The sequence below is a fragment of the Oryctolagus cuniculus genome, chromosome 6 (genome assembly GCF_964237555.1).
Source record: "Oryctolagus cuniculus chromosome 6, mOryCun1.1, whole genome shotgun sequence".
NCBI lineage: Eukaryota > Metazoa > Chordata > Mammalia > Lagomorpha > Leporidae > Oryctolagus > Oryctolagus cuniculus.
Genome location: NC_091437.1, coordinates 38,418,635 through 38,435,204, shown reverse-complemented (window position 1 = coordinate 38,435,204; position 16,570 = coordinate 38,418,635). Strand labels below are relative to the sequence as shown.

At 50.8% G+C, this 16,570-nt stretch overlaps 1 protein-coding gene and 2 long non-coding RNA genes across 6 annotated transcripts in view; 2 read left to right on the top strand and 1 right to left on the bottom strand.

Moving 5' to 3' along the window:
* Nucleotides 1-13,765, top strand: part of LOC103347926 (uncharacterized) — a 26,717-nt gene extending 12,952 nt beyond the window's left edge. Inside the window, exons 4-8 of one of the 3 annotated variants that reach the window (XR_011389826.1) lie at nt 241-371; nt 1,128-1,209; nt 6,291-6,375; nt 6,498-6,557; nt 10,224-13,765. This is a non-coding gene — a long non-coding RNA (uncharacterized lncRNA). The other 2 variants (XR_011389825.1, XR_007918996.2) reach the window with 2 other exon arrangements.
* On the bottom strand, nt 1,617-16,570 carry LOC138850192 (uncharacterized). Its single transcript, XR_011389828.1, has 2 exons — nt 16,165-16,570; nt 1,617-3,906 (listed from the first exon to the last, which is right to left on the bottom strand). It is a non-coding gene; the product is annotated as an uncharacterized lncRNA (long non-coding RNA).
* Nucleotides 13,967-16,570, top strand: part of SLC36A2 (solute carrier family 36 member 2) — a 32,014-nt gene continuing 29,410 nt past the window's right edge. Inside the window, exon 1 of one of the 2 annotated variants that reach the window (XM_002710321.5) lies at nt 13,967-14,272. In XM_002710321.5, the coding sequence (XP_002710367.3) occupies nt 14,109-14,272 (164 nt within the window). In that variant the 5' untranslated portion in view covers nt 13,967-14,108. The remainder of the gene's footprint in view (nt 14,273-16,570) is intronic. The other variant, XM_070076338.1, reaches the window with a different exon arrangement.

Sequence of the window (16,570 nt, the reverse complement as noted above, 5' to 3'; positions counted from 1 at the left end):
AATTTTAATATCTGATGCTGTAATTCAGTAGTCCTTTATACCTAGTAGATTTGAAGCTAGTACCCTGTCTTGGAGCTTTTTGGTTTTTCTTTTTTTTTCCCTGAGATATTTTGTTTCTGGTTTTTTCCCTGAAATATTTGTTCCTGAGATGCATGACCTTAGGGTGGCAAAAAGTGGGCAAAGAAGTCTTAACATAAATATAAACCACCATGTAGTTGAGTGTGGTTCTTCCCTTAGCAGGTTTTTCCGCCGGAAGACAAGATGTGGCATGGTGCCCAGTTTCAGCTCATTCTGCATGAGGGGATGTTCGTGATCACCCCCATAGCCGAGCCTCAAGGCCAGGGGCTGCTTCAAGTTGGGGGCCACTCCAGGTGAGCACTACTAAACCTCCCCACCTGGGAGCGAGTGGGTTTAGCCTCAGAGCCCGAAGTTCTAGGATGGTGTGTGTGATGGGGCTGGCTTGGCTCCCCTGTATCAGAAGGAAATGGAAAGACCATGAGTGAGGGTCAGCACCAGGAGGAGAGGCTGAGAAGCTCAGACAGCCTGCATGAGTCAGGAGCTAGACTCCTGTCCAGCGTGGCCATGAAGCCCACTGTGTTCTGGGCAGGCTATTTCTCCTCTGGACCCCAGGTTCCCTCTCTATAACAAAGGTATCAGACGGAATGACTCCAAGTGTTCCCCCCAGCTTCCAACTGTCGATCAGATCTCTTTTATGTGCAAGCAATGAAGTCCAATCCAAAGTAACCTAAGTTATAAAACTAAATGGAAAGTGGTTTTGTCTGCCTGAGGCGGCCGACAAGGGGCTCCCCAGGACCCGGCCTCTCCACCTCTCGGGCCTGACCTGCATTGCACACCTTGCCGGGGGTGGAGTGGGGTTCTCTGAACCTGGTGGGTACAGCGTAACTCCTGTGAACCGAGACACAATAGTTGCCAGGGCAGTCGATCTAGCCCATGTCACCTAAAACATAGAATAGTTCCTGTCGCAGCTGGCACTGGAGAGCACTTCACGGCACTCTTCCCACTTCCTGGTAAGACAGGCCAGGTCTGGGACCAACTGGGAAGGTGGTCAGGGCAAGGCCACTGCCGGGATGCCAGCAGCTGCTTCTCCCTTTCGCTCTCCTTTTCAGGCACATGGCCCCTCCACCGCTTCTGCTCTTGGCTTTGCGCCTGTACATTGACATCCCCGCTGAGAACCTGCTCTCTGTCTGGGTGAGTCCAACTGAGAGAGTCTGGTCCTCACAGGCAGATGTGGGAAGCTGAGAGCTCTGTGTACCCAGAGCAGCGGAGAAGAGGAACCTTATTCCCGGGAGCTCTGGAAGCGCTCCGAGGCATTTCCTGCCTGGATGCAGACTCTGGGTTGTTTCCCCTTGGAAATTCCCAGGATATCCAGCCTGCTCCGAGAGCTAGGTTTGAACTTGGGGTTTTCCTCTTCCTGCCCACCATGGCCAGGTGGGGAGAGCAAATGAAAGATTTGACCAGGGGTATGACCAGGGGAGGGACAGCAGCCTGGTCCACAGTTACCCATGTGGTAAGGGTGGGTGGGTGGGAATGGGCAAAGGGGGAATGTTTCCAAATTTAAAAGAAGCCAGAAGTCCTGTGTATGTGTACATGCAATGTTTTCACATTTTTAAAAAGATTTATTTATTTATTTGAAAGTCAGAGTTACACAGAGAGAGGAGAGGCAGAGAGAGAGAGGTCTTCCATCTGCTGGTTCACTCCCCAGATGGCTGCAATGGCCGGAGCTGTGCTGATCTGAAGCCAGGAGCCAGGAGCTTCTTCCAGGTCTCCCACGCGGGTGCAGGGGCCCAAGGATTTGGGCCATCTTCCACTGCTTTCCCGGGCCATAGCAGAGAGCTGAATTGGAAGAAGGGCAGCCGGGAATAGAACCGGTGCCCACATGGGATGCCAGCGCTTCAGGCCAGGATGTAAACCTGCTGCGCCACAGTGCCAGCCCCCACTTTCACATTTTAAATAACAACAACTAATTCAAAAAGTGTGGTCCTCCTGTGGTCCGCTTGCAGCCAGGGTCTAGATTTCATTCCCAGGTGTTTTTATGAAGCTCCCTGGGCACTCCCCCCACCCCCAGCCTGCCACTCGCGTGTTGGTCTCTGGGATAGGATTATTGATGTTTCCAATATACGTAATGGATTTGTCTATTTCATATTTCAAATCTATCATTTTTAGCTTTGGGCTTTTTGAAGGTTTGTTGTTAAAGAAATACACATTTACATCTTTTAGAGTTTTCTAGCTAAGTTGACTCTTTAGCATTTTATAATATCCCTCTTTATCTCTGGCAATATTCCTTGTTCCTAAGTATAGTTTGTTGTTAATGCAGCCACTCCAGGTTTCTTGAGTATTTGCATGTGTTTTTTCCTTTAATTTTAACCTACTGACTGTTCTTTACATTTAATGGATTTCTTGTAGAAAGCTGATAGTCGGGTCTTGTTTTTATATCCAATCTATCTCTGTCTTTTAATTGGTGTTTAGACCACTTATATATTTCATGCAATTGCTGCTAGTTTGAATTCAAATCTACCTTGCTGAATATTCTCTGTTCCATCTGCTCTTTATTTTTTCTTCTTTTTCTGCTTGTTTTTGGGTTGGGTATTTTTAAAGATCCCATCTTTAAAAAATATTTTTAGTCATTGCCCTATGGTCTACCATTTATATCTATAATCAATCATAGACTACTTTCAAATAATATACTGCTGTAGAATCCGAGCCCTCCAGTAGTATATGACCAATTCCTCTTTCCCATTTTCATGCTATTTTTGTCCCATTTTATTTTTATACATGCTATAAACCCACAATGCATAGCTACTATTTTTGCTTTAAACCAGAAGTTGTCTGACTTTTTCTTAAAGAACCCAACCATAAATATTGTAAACTCTCTTTCACTCTGTACAGGCTCTGTTCTGCTAGAAGCAGAGGGAGAGAACATATACACAAATGACCATGGCTGCATCCCAATAAAACTGTTACTCGTAAAAATAGGCTGGCAGCTCAAAGGCCATAGTTTGCTTGTCCTTGCTTTATTTATTTATCTTGTTCATGTTTTTTTTTTTTTTTTAAGATTTATGTTATTTATTTGAAAGAGTTAGAGAGGTAGAGACAGAAAGAGAGGTCTTCCCTCCATTGGTTCACTCCCCAGATGGCTGCAACAGCTGGAGCTGTGCCAATCCAAAGCCAGAACCCAGAAGCTTCTTCCAGGTCTCCCATGTGGGTAGAGGGGCCCATGGACTTGGGCCATCTTCTACTGCTTTCCCAGGCCCTAGTGAGAGCTGGATCAGAAAAGGAGCAGCCCGGACTATTACCGGTGCCAAATGGGATGCTGGTGCTTCAGGCCAGGGCTTTTAACTCTCTGCACCACAGTGCTGGCCCCAATTGTTGATGTGTTTTATTAACTCCTCATATGCAGTCACCCGTCTTATAGTTTGTTGAAGCAGTAGGTCAGACAGCACGTGCCTCAGTGACACCTGTCAAGGTGGCTGGCCACAAAATCTCCAGCACCACCCTCATCCCAACTCCTAAGTACGCCACTCTTATCCACCTTACGTCCGTCAGCACAGCCAGCTCGGCCTTCTTTCTTTTACATTTATTCTTCCTGGGAGTGGGGCAGGACTTCTTCCTTTTCTTAGTACCACCGGGAAGTCTCAGCACAAGATGAAGAGTGGACTGCTTTCAGATGTGGTGGGCAGGGCCCATCCATCTGCAGTTGGTTCAGTCTTTGCTGACCGGGAGGAGTCCCTTGCCTCGGCTGGATCTTGGGCTGTACATTTTCTGTTGGAACCGAGGGTTCGGCCTGGAGAGAGATGGTCTTCCCTGAAACAGTTGTTATGCACACTTGCATTTTGGTGGCCATCCTACCATAGAAAGCCTTGTTGTTGCTTTAGGCAGTCAGATCTCCTGTAGAGGAATGAAAAATAAGAAAAACACTATTTTTATAGCTTCCTCTAACCAAGTTATTGGGTTCCTGCCACCTATGTGGGAGAACTGGATTGGGTCCCTGGCTCTCGGCTTTGTCCTTGAACCTTGTGAGCACTGGGGAGTGAATCAGCAGATAGGAGCACTCCCTACCGCTCGCTTGCTCGCTCTCTCTGCCTCCCAAATAAATGCTTTTAAAAATGTTCACATCCACGCATAGTACGCATTTCCATGGATGCTTTGGAGACCCCTTGAACAGGCACAGCGAGGTTACCCCAAGGGGCGGGCACTGGGGTGGAGCGGATTAAATGCCAGGCCGAAGTCCTGGCGATCCTCAGAGTATCATGGGGGAGAGTAAGAGCGTGTGGATGAAAATGATTTGCACAGACGAGGTGTTTGACGAGTTTTCGTTATTTCACTCTGGCCCTATGAAGGCCAGAAGAGGCACGAAGGGACCATCCCCATCTCCAAGCCAGGCTGAGCCTCCTCCTCTCCCAGCACCTTGGAACCTGAGGAAACACTGATCCGCCACCCAAGTGACAGGAACAGCCCTGCTGATGGGGGCCCGAGCAGTGTCTGAGGCGCGTCCCATGTGCGACACCACGGCCTCGGAATCCGATCCTGCAGATGGCTTCTTGGCCTCAGGCCGCAAGAGCTTAGGGGCCAGCACTAAGTCCCGCAGAGAGTGGCAAAGGCAGATTTAAACCCTGCTCTCTGAGGTGCTGAAGTCCGTGGTCGTAACCACTGAACCCTGTCCCTGTCTCAGCTACCTGACTGCGGAGCAAGCGGCCCCTCCTCTCTCTCTGTAACATGAGAGTGTGGCTTAGGTGGCCCCCAGCACACTTTCCCACCCACCCGTGCTCTCCCTCTTCTGCTTCCGTGGCACAGGCCCAGCCACCCCGCTGGTTGGTGCAGGCGTCTGTGGCTTCGCCTCAGCCCCTGTAGCCCCCCGGGGCGGCTTGCGTTCCCCAGGCTTGTCACTCAGCGCAGGAGTTGCTGTGTGTGGAGTTCCCTGGCCAGATGCAGATGCTGTGTGTGCAGAAACACAGCTTCCATGGCACTGGGGCGCCCTTTATGGGCACCTCCGAGCAGGAGAGACGAAGAGGCGGGTCTGAAGTGAAGTTTGAAGGAGAAAATGGCCCCCAGTTGGGTAGCCTGTCCTCCACGGAATTCCTAACCGGGAACCGCGGCCACCAGGGGAGGCTGCAGGAAGCCGGCGGCCGGCAGAAAACACCACTTCCTTCTTGGTCTCTGTGTGAGTGGCGCCTGACCCTGGACCTCAGCGTTAGAATTTCTCCTTACAGAAGTGCAGGATGGAAGGGTGCCTGGGAGAGGCATCAGGATGAAGATGGAGCACAGCAGAGGCGCCCCCTAGCGCCTGACCATGACACAAAGCACGAAAGGGAGGGCAAAGGTGGTGAAACACACTCTAGAATCTACTGGGCGGAGAAATGAGCAATGGGTGTACCTCTAAGCCCTCTCTTTTTCTTCCAGCACATTAGCAGAACTTCCTGAATTCTTAACACAGTTTTTAAAAAAAAATTTTAAAAGATGACCTCTGCTTCTTTTTTGTTTGTTTTATTTAGGATGTATTCATTTATTTTAAAAGTTGAACATCAGAGACAGAGGGAAAGAAAGAGAGATTTTCCATCCTCTGGTTTACCCCCCAGAATGCCTGCAACAGCCGGTCTGGGCTAGGCCGAGCCAAGTGTCAGAAACGCCCTCCTGGTCTCCCAATTGGGTGGCGGAGGTCAAAGTACCTGAGTCATCATCCACTGCCTTCCCAAGTGTGTTAGCAGGAAGCTGGATTGGAAACAGCAGCTGGGACTCGAATGGCACTCCAGTGTGGGATGCTGGCCTTGCAAGTGGCTGCTTAGTCCACTATGCCACAGTGCTTGGCTGCCATTCAAAATTCTCATTTTATTATAAAAATAAAATATATGCCTTTAAAGATCAAATGCATTGATGTTCAAATGTGAAATTCCCACCCCTGCTTTTACCCATAAGTCTCCACTTAGAGTCCTATGCTGTGGGAGGAATTATTGTCGATTGTTCCAGACCTATCTCAAGCATAAGCGAGTCTATGCATAGTGTGTGTGTTTTGCACGTGTGAGCACTAGTGCTTGTCCACGGACCCAGACTCTCATTTTTCCCTATTTTCATCTTGTACGAATGGGGGTGAGCAGTTCACAGTTCACATAATACATCCTGCCTCTCCCTGCACAGGACTGTGTGTACGTGTACTGGAGTCTTTTTCACAGTTGCTGCAACATTTGATTTAATAGACTTACAACCACTTATTTAGCCATTATCTCCTTGAGATACCTACAGCTTGTTTGTTTGTTTGTTTGTTTTTGCTATTACAGATATTCTATTGCAAAGACTATGGTGTGGGAGTGAGCATGCAGTTCTATAGGATTGGTTATTAGAAATGGAGCTGCTGAATTAAAGGTAATACATCTTAAAGTTTTGATAGATATATGTGACAAAATTCATTTTTAGTGGCATGTCACTATATCGTGGACTCTGCTTGTCATGTTCATGCGCTTTTCACTCCCTACCTTGTGTTACAGCTGCTGATGTTCAGGTTCTGTTGCCTGTGTGTGGTGGACATCTGCTTCTGCTCCTAGCAGGTATCCCCCCTTCTTCTGGTAATCGCTGTGAGTTTCCTTTGGGAAACTCCTTATGCCACCCCCACTCCACATGGCTCTGAAAAGGCTGATTGTGCCTCTGGTCCAGAGGTGAGCACCACCTGGGGTGCTGTGGTGATGGCTCAGGCACATGTATGTGTGTATGTCTCCGTCCTGGCCATGGCAGTCAGTGCCACACTGTTTGTGGAGCTACTGTGAATCCAAGTAAATGACATTCCAGAAAGGCAAAACTGTGGTGACAGTAACAAGATCAGGAGTTGCCAGGAATTGGGGGTAGGTGGGGGTGGGATGCTTAGATGGAGCATGGAGGACTTTTAGGACAATGAACCCACCCTGTATGATACAGTAATGGCAGGTGCATATCATTTCAGCTTTGTACAAACCTGTAGGATGCTCAACACCAAGATTGAGCCTTTGTGTAAACTGAGCACTTTGGGTAATGACGATGTGTCAGTATAGGTTTGATGGCGTAATAAATGTACTGGTTTGATATAGGATATGGATAGTGCAGAGACCGAAGGTGGTCAGAGTGTGGGGGTTAGAGGATATGTGGGAACTGTCTATTAATTTTTTAAAGAAAGACAACACTAGGTTTAGGTAGATAATCTCTAAATTGAAAATCATGTGTTCTGCTCCTGGCTCTTTCCCAAACACGATACGTGTTTGTGTGTGCTTACTTCCTCTCCCTAAGCTTCAGTTTTTCTATCTGTAGGCTCAAGAGACTATACCTGTCAGTACGGTGAGTCCAGGACATCTAAGGAGGAAATTCCCAGAAACGTCAAGTGGTAGCTGAGGGCCTTAGAGAAGTCAGGTGGGGCTGGAGCCAGCAGCAGCAGCAGACTCTGGGTCTGAGCAGTGTGCTCTTAGGTGAGGAAAATGGGTTGTTCCAGGAGAAATCTGGGTGTTTAGTCCTGATGAAGGAGCGATGTTTAATGCCCCAGGGGAGATGGTTTCATTTATCTGCTGGGTACTAAGTGCACACTAACTGTGTGTACACCTTGTGGTAGGTCTCTAACCTAGCCGAGAGTCGGAACCACATGCACCAAAACACTAAAGCTCAATGGTCAACAGTTTGCTTTTGAAGTCAGGCAGGACTGGGCTTGACTGTGTAACTGCAAAAGGTTGAGCGATGGCCCCAAGACAAGACTCCAAGACTTTGCAGATATGAGTAAAGTAAGAGCCTCGAGATTAGGAGATTATTCTGTATTACCCAAGTGGGCCCTAAATGGAGCCCAGTATCTTCATAAGAGGGAGCCAGAGGGAGATTTGACCATGGAAAAGAGATAAGGAGATTATGTGATGGATGCAGAGATGCTACGCAAAGACCAGGGAAGGGGGCAGGGCCAAAAAATGCACAAAATGTCCTTCTAGAAATGGAAAAACCCAGGGAGCAGTTTCCTCTGGCCCTTCTGACACTTTCAGCTTAGCCCAGTGCAACTGGTCTTTAGTTTCTGGCCTTTAGAACAATAAGAGAAGACATCTGTGTGGTTTCAAGGCACCAAGTTTGTGACAGTTCCTTACACCAGTGGTAGGCAGCTGACATAAGCAAGGGAAAGGACTTCACCCCAAGCGTCAGTCAGGTGGGAATAACACCTTGATTCATCACACACATTTTGAGTCTCCCATGAGCCAGGCTGGTGGGTGCTGGACTCTGGGGCAAAGGAGTCCCTCCCACTTTCTTGGAGGCTAAATTCCAGCTGGAGGGCACAAACCACCATGGGCAAGCAAGCACGTAAGCAGGAGAACCACAGGCTATGAAAGAAAGAGCAGGGCTGTGATGGAGAGACTGGGCTGGCAGAGGGGCTGGCTTTGGATAGGATGGCAGGGGAGACCCTGGGAGGAGAACACACTGGAGCCAAGACCAGCCAGGCAAAAAGCAGAGGGTCCACAGCTCAGGCACAGGGAGCAGCAGGTGCAGATGTGCGAGGAGGGGAAGGGCAGTGTTTGTTGGAGACAAGGAGCAGGTTCGCGCACAGTGGAATGCTGCTGGCGGAGACAAACAGGGTGAGGGCGGAAGGGTGGCAGGGGCCAGAGCGTGCGGGGTATGTGGGCTGTAGTGAGGAGTGTTGACTGCATTCCCCCAAACAATTTGGAGCAGGGGAGGTTTTAAGCAAGGTGGCTCATCACTGGCTGCTGTAAGGAAATGGAATTCAGGCAACGAAACTAGTTAGAAAGTTAGTGCTGCCTTCCAAGGGAGAGATGTTGCTGGCTTGGATAGAGGTGGTGAAAATATTAAATAACATAATGAATATTGAATCCCTGGCATATAGTATGCACTCAGTAAGCAGTAGCTCTTGATCTGGGATGATGGTGATAGTGGTGGTGGCAGTCAGTCACCATCACCATCACCATCACCATCATCATCATCATACTTAGTTTTTGCTGGAAGCAAACAGCTGAATGAAATGTGACTGTGTTGAATGTGCAGTGTGGATGCCTGCAACAAGTCAGAGAGGCCCCATCAAGCCCTCATCCCCGCTCATCAGGGGAAGCTGTTGCTGAAGCCATGAACTCCTTCCTTCTCCCCAATGCACCCTCTGCCAGCAGGTCCAGAAACCTAGAAAACAGAGCCCTTATCCACACACATGAATAGGCAACACAGCTGTGCAGGGCTCCTGAGGGTCAGCTTGTAGTTTGACAGCCTCCACAGTTGGTCCGATGGACCTTTGGTGAGCTGACCAAATACGTGGTATTTGCGTGAAATCCCCTGAAGACATCTTACGTGGGCCCCTCTGTGTGACTCCAGCCGTCTCACACCTGAGCACACGCATGCAAACTCTCTCGTCTCCACCTCCTCAGCACTGCGCCAGCCCAGGCTCCCACCGTCTCTCCCTGACTCAGCCACCACCTCCTCACAGGCTTCCCTGCTTCCTCTCTTGCTCTTCTGTCCTCCATTCTCCATGAAAATCTTTCCAAACCCTGACACACATTAAATGACTCCCTAATTTTTTTTTTTTTTTTTTTGACAGGCAGAGTGGACAGTGAGAGAGAGAGACAGAGAGAAAGGTCTTCCTTTGCCGTTGGTTCACCCTCCAATGGCCGCCGCGGCCGGCGTGCTGCGGCCAGTGCACCGCGCTGATCCGATGGCAGGAGCCAGGAGCCAGGTGCTTTTCCTGGTCTCCCATGGGGTGCAGGGCCCAAGCACCTGCCCTCCACTGCACTCCCTGGCCACAGCAGAGAGCTGGCCTGGAAGAGGGGCAACCGGGACAGAATCCGGCGCCCCCACCGGGACTAGAACCCAGTGTGCCGGCGCCGCTAGGCGGAGGATTAGCCTAGTGAGCCGCGGCGCCAGCCGACTCCCTAATTCTTTACCTTGAGCTGCAAACCTTCCTGGCCCAAGCCCTCATCTGAGCTCTGTCCCCTATGCGCACAGAATTCAGGTCACCCTGGATCTCTCCACTGCCTACGCCTGCCTTCTCCCTTACACCTGCTGCCCCTGCCTAACCACCAGCCTCAGTCTCCGATGTCCCACAGCTGCCTCCTCCTCTTCAGATCTTGGCTTCAACGCCACCTTCTCAAAATCCTTACCTGACAGCTTTCTCTCCATCGCCTCCTCCCTCCCACCCCCATCATCCTCTGCAACATCATCATGGTCATTTTCTTCAAGGCATGAACCACCATTTTCAGTTATTCCTTTCTTTCTTCCAGATTCCCCCTCTCCCTGCCACTGGACTGCCACTGGTAAGTAGGTAGAGATTGGATTTCGAAATGGAAGCTCCATCAGCTCGTGTGCTTGTATTTGATGACGGTGATGGGGCCTCTAAGGAAACAGTTAAAGGTTAAATGAGGTCATCAGGATCGGGGCCATGATCAGGTAGGATGGGTGTCCTTAGGAGAAGATGCACACCCAGGCACACGCAACCAGGAAAGGCCATGTGAGGGCACAGGGAGGAGGCAGCCATCCACATGTCAGGAAGAGAGCAAGCCCTGGCCAGAAACTGACTTGGCCAGCTCTTGCAACCTCCAGCATGGTGTTAAAATAAATGTTGTGTAGGCCACGCAGCCTGTGGCATTTTGCTATGCAGCTCCAGCAGACTGAGCCGTGAGTCCTATTTCGTTTGCTTACTCCTGTTGCCTACCTCCTGCCGGAGCACTCCCCACATGGCCAGGACTCAGTAAGTGTCTGTTGAATGAATGAGTGAACCTCCTCATTCATATTTTCCATGGTGCCCGGCAAGCAGTGAAAGCAGCAGGGCTCGGACCTCGAGAGACCTGAGCTCAGCTACAGACCCAACCCTGCCCTCAAACACCATTTATTATTACGTCCCTTCCACTGGCTGGGCTTCAGTCCCCCAGTCAGTAAGACAGGACAGCCCAGCACAGCGACCTCACAAATACCCTCGTGGGACAGCATGACATCTCCAGAATGGCAGCCCTGTCTGGGGCACTGACTGACCCAGGCCCTGCTTGTTCCTCTCCTCAGTTAATCCCCACTCCAGCCTGATACCCTCGACCAGCATTTAGCAATTGAGGAACACCCAGGCACAGGGCAGTGACTCGGGAAGCGTTAGCAGCCTCCCAGGAGCATTAGCAGGAAGCTGGATGAGAAGTGGAGCAGCCAGGACTAGATCGGCAGTCCAATATGGGATGCAAACAGTGGCTTTAACCTGTCTTGCCACAATGCCAGCCATGTTTATAAATTTGATCAATGTGTGAAATCCCAAAGTGTTGAAGCCCATGTAAGGACTTTGTGAATATTGGAGCTCCTGATGTGCACTGGGCAAGGCAGAAGAACAGAGATACCTGAACTGCAGCTTGGACGCAGAACCAAAAGAGGTGTCCACCATGGATGGATGATAAAAACATACATTGTATGTACACCATGGAAGACTATTCAGGCACATAAAAGGGACAGAATCTTGTGGCTTATAGCAGCATCGATGGACCTGGATATCCTAATGGTAAACAAAATTAGCCAGACTTGGCAACTGATGTCACTCATTTGTAGACTCTGAGAAAGCTGAGCTCCCAGAAGTTGAAAGCAGAATCATGGTTGCCAGAGGGCACCTGCCTCTCTGCCTCACGGCAGACCTGGAGTCCTGGAGTCCTCTGGCCTTTGAGGCCAACTACTGTCCAGAACCCACGTCACAAAGGGAGCAGTGAGGTCCAGAGAGGGACAGTGCCTTCCCCAGGGTCACACAGCTTCACATCAGAGCCACAGTGGACCTCAGGGCTTCGGATGCTGGCTCAGTGTTAGAGGGCTTATGTTGGCAGCCCCTCGCCTGGGAGAAGGCATCTCACCTGCTGACAAGTGTGACAATGATTTGGGGGTCCCTCCCCCTCAACCCTCTGCCACTTTCCTTCTCACTGATGATATCTGTGGAAGTCCCTGGGCAAACATGGCTATCCCAGCAAGAAATTTAAAGACTCTCAGTGTTCTTCCCAACCTGGAGAGGAAGCAGAAAGTGGATCGCACATAGGTATCCCGACCTCCTTGGCAGTCTGGTTTTACAGAGCCCTAGGGGGAAGGGGAGTTCTGAGCTCGGAATCCAGGGTGGAATGCTGGCGCCATGCAGGTGCAGGTGCAGGTGCGGGTCATGGACCGCAGCCTGATGCTCCCCAGCCCAGGGAGAGTGGCACGCAGGGGGGCCAGGCAACAAAGAGCAGACATGGCTAGGACCACAGCAAGTGTTTCCAGTGACTCAAGGCCAGAAACTTGAAGGGGTTAAGCCAGGGGGACAGTGTGGTGGTCCAAGAAGCAGGATGCAGCTCCAGGAGAAGCTGAGACGGCATTTGGACCCTGTGCAGGCTTAGCTGTGACCCTCAGCAAACTATTACTTCACCTCCGCGAGGCCCGATTTCTTCATCAGAACAATGCTACCCAAAGAAGTGGCCAGAGTGGTGGAGCCTGAAGCTTATACATTAGGTGGAAGGGGAGGGGAGGGCCCCTTTAAGAAGAAAAAAATGCAAAATTTGAAATTCAAAACTGCTTACCGGACCTTGGAGAGAGCTCCCTGCAAGGGAGGGGAGCTGAGAAATCTGTCTGGGATGCTACCAGTTAGCAGGGAGATGATTTAAGTAAAGCTCCCGGTGCGAAGCAGGACTCGATAAATGTTAGTTTGGGGAATGAGATGATGCAGGGGAAGTGGCAGGGCTTGAGTGCAAGGCTATAATTTCAGGGAGGAAGGAATGCTGGCCCACTCATCTGAAGCAGAGATAATGACAGAGAATGGGGTAGAAGAGAAGCCCCCGAGGCTGTCTTTAGCTACAGGCTTGGGTCCTGAAGGCCATGGGTGACCCTGGGCAAATCACACCCTGTCTTGGCGCCACTGTCCTGCCCAGGAAAATGTGGCTGGAGTTGCACAATCTCTGCCTCTCCCTCATTTCCTCTACTCTCCCTGTGGAAGCTGAAGCAGTTAGAGGTGAGTGAGGCTTGTTCTGTTCTGTTTTTAGCAACGTAAGAAAGAAATGCTCCCGGAAGGGCCATCTTACAGTGCAGGGACAGTGAGACGTGGGCACCCCGGCCCTGGGAGGAACACGAGAGGGGCCACGCAGGTGTTTTCTGGAAGGCAGGCCTGGGATATCGGTTAAGGTCCCCGCCAAGTTGCTCTGCAGTCCCAGCTCTGCCGCTTTGTAGCTATGCAACCTCTGGCAGAGTCCTTGACTTCATTCCCCAATTTGCAGGAGTCAATGAAAAAATATAGCTAGAACATTTAGAGGAGTGTCTCTCCCTTCGTAAAGGCCTTAATCAAAGGTAGTTATTGAAATGATCTCTGGCCTGCACTTGGCCTGGTAGTCAAGACACCTGGCGGAATGCTTGTGTTTGATGCCTGCCTGTGGCTCCTGATCCCAGCTTCCCGCTAGTGCAGACCCGGGAAGCAGCAGGTGATGGCTCAAGTGGTTGGGTCCCTGCCACCCACGGGAGAGGCCCAGATTGAAATCCTGGCCCCTAGTTTTGCTCGCAGATATTTGGGGAGTGAATCAGTGAATGGGAGTGAACTGTCCTCTTAAATGTGTGTTTTTAAGTGTATTTATATGTGTGTGTATAAAAATATTTGTAGATTTATATAAATAATAAATATTTATAAACCTATCTCTACATATGGCCCTGAAGTCAGTTTTTTGTTCCTGGCCAGTCCTATTAATGTTGGGGAGAGACAGAATCTCTGACTTCTTGGAAAAGAAGAAAGATCTGTGCTTAAAACCACAATTTATATATATGGAGAGAGATGTGTGTACGTGTATATATGCATATCTACACATATCTGCACACATACACACATATATGTCTATATCCCTATTGTCATTGCTGTTGCCATCACTGTTATTGATTGGCTAGTATCAGCAAGGGTGGGTGTCCTTCCCCAGTCCCTCCTTCCTCTCCACCTCCCTGGAGCTCCTCCTCTTCCACTGGGCTTCTTCAGGCTGGAGGAGGCGGTGCCCCGAGGAGGGAGGAGGGAGGAGGTGGGTGGGACCTCATTCCAGCTGGGCCAAGGCGGGCTGAGGCACAGCAGCTGAGTTGGGCTTGCACCTGCACCAAGTCACCTCCCCAGCCTGCCTCCTTCCACTGAGCTCTCCCTTTCTGAAGCAGTCATGCCTGTGACAAAGAGTGCTGAAGGTCCCCAGGGAGCCGATGCCCTCAAACTGGATGTCATACCGTCCCCCACAAGTGCCAAGCACCTGCAGAACAAGGACTCCAGCTGTGTGGATGGAAGCTCCTCAGAGTCCCCCGGCTTGGAGAAGACCAAGGGCATAACGTGAGTGCTGTCTCTGCCCTCCAACCTGCAAGTCTGCATTGATCCAAAACCAGGGGTGGGTGGGTATATCTGACCCTCTGTCCACTGTGCAGACGGGGAAACCATGATTACAAAGGGTACAGGCAGAGGCGGGGTCAAGAAGAGCGGAAAGGGTCAGGAGCGGGAGTATCAGAAAAGCCCTTAGGGAGTCTGGTGATCCAGTCTCCAGCATGTTCCTGAGGGATTACTGCAGCCTGCACAGTGAGTCATTGGCTGGATTGGGACTAGAATCCAGCATTTTGTTCCTGTCCGGTCCTGTTGCAGAATCTCAAACCTCTTGCAGGAGAAAGTGGGTCCTGGGCTTGAAAGCACAGTGGCCTCACTGTGGGCCAAGCCTTGCCTCCTTCTTGCCTCTTTCCCGCCTGCCCCTGCCTCCCTGCAGCAGGCCCTGGCCTCGGCTTCCCTGGCAGACTGCAGTTATGACAGCAGCAAGTGCAGCACGTGGGACACTGTTGTTTCTCTCAGTTCCCAGGAGATGGGGGCTGGGGGTGGGCAGAGCTATCATTTGCGCAGTTTTCTTTCTTTTTTTTTTTTTTTTTAAGATTTATTTATTTATTTGAGAGGCAGAGTTACAGAGAGAGAGAGAGAGGGAGAGAAAGAGCAAAAGGTCTTCCATCTGCTAGTTTACTCCCCAGATGGCTGCAATGGCCAGAGCTGGGCCCATCCGAAGCTGGGAGCCAGGAGCTTCTTCTGGGTCTCCCACTTGAGCCATCTTCTACTGCTTTCCCAGGCCACGGACCAGTGCCCATATGGGATGCCAACACTGCAGGCAGAGGCTTAGCCTACTACTCCATGGCGCTGGCCCTTTGTGTGATTTTCAAAACAGAAAAAAGAGGGAAGCCAAGGTAGAAGGCACCCTCTCTCCTTCCCTGCACTTGACCCCGCCACTCAGCCAGACGAGCGGGTTCACTTAGAGGAAACAGTGCAGGAGGTGGAGGTGGAGAAACTATGATACTTTAAGATGAAAGTGGTTTTTTTTAAAGACTTACTTATTTTTATTTGAAAGTCAGAGTTACACAGAGAGGAGAGGCAGAGAGAGACAGAGAGGTCTTCCATCCGATGGTTCACTCGCCAGTTGGCCGCACCCATCTGAAGCCAGGAGCCAAGAGCTTCCTCTGGGTCTCCCATGCTGGTGCAGGGGCCCAAGGACTTGGGCCATCCTCCACTGGTTTCCAGGCCATAGCAGAGAGCTAGATTGGAAGTGGAGCAGCTGGGTCTCAAACCGGCGCCCATATGGGATGCTGGCACTTCAGGCCAGGGCATTAACCCACTGCACCACAGCACCGGCCCCAAGATGAAAGTTTTGACAACATAATGTAGCACCAAGGGCACTGCACGGAGCATCAGAAGGCCTGAGACCAGGTGGATGCTTGCTCCTTTTTCTACTCCTCCAGTTCCTCAGAGGCTGAGCAGGGAAGAGTGGAGTGAGGGGTGGGGGTGGGGGAGCAGTCTCCATGGAGACTAATCTGAAGGCGGAGTTGGGGTGTGCAGCAGGGAGGGACATGGTCCTAGAAGGGGCAAATCCTCTCTGCAGAGCCAGCCAGAGAGACAGTCTAGGGACAGTCTCAATGACTGGCATTGCCCTGGGGGCTCCCAGGCATTAGTGATCTGCTCAGACTTTGAGCTTTTCAGGCCTTGGAGCCATTCTCTGCTGAGTAGGGGAATTTCTCAATCAGAGGCCTTGGGGGAATCTTGGTGACCTGACCCGACACATGGTTGGGTAGCAAATTCAGCCACTTAAGGATCCAAAAAATAAAGCAGAAAGCTGGAGGGGGCCTCCTGGCTTGCAGAGAAGTCACACAGCAGGCTGGGTGAGAGTGGCCCCCCATTCAGATCCCCCTCTTGCGGCTTACCAACTTGAGCAAGTGACGGGACTTCTCTGCGTCCATTCTCTGGGAAGTGAGGGTTCCTTCTTCCCGCAGGCTACACCGGCGATGTGATCATAAATCCCCCAAGCGCGGTGCCTGATGACAGTCCGAGGTCATCGAGCAGCTCAGATCTAGAACCTGGGTCTTCCAGCTCCCAGTACACAGCTTGGCATGATTCACCACACTATGCTTTTTAACTGGCTTCGTGGCCCAAAGTTAAAAATTTTGATTTCTTAAGTCCTTTAGTTAGAATTTTCCAAAGTGACCCGTTGACCCTTCCCTAGTTACAAAACAAGCCCATCACGGCGGGCCGTGGGGTGCAGTGCGCTGTCAGCGATGTCGACACCCACGGGGCCGGAGAAAGGCACGCGGAGACTCAACATGCCCTTTC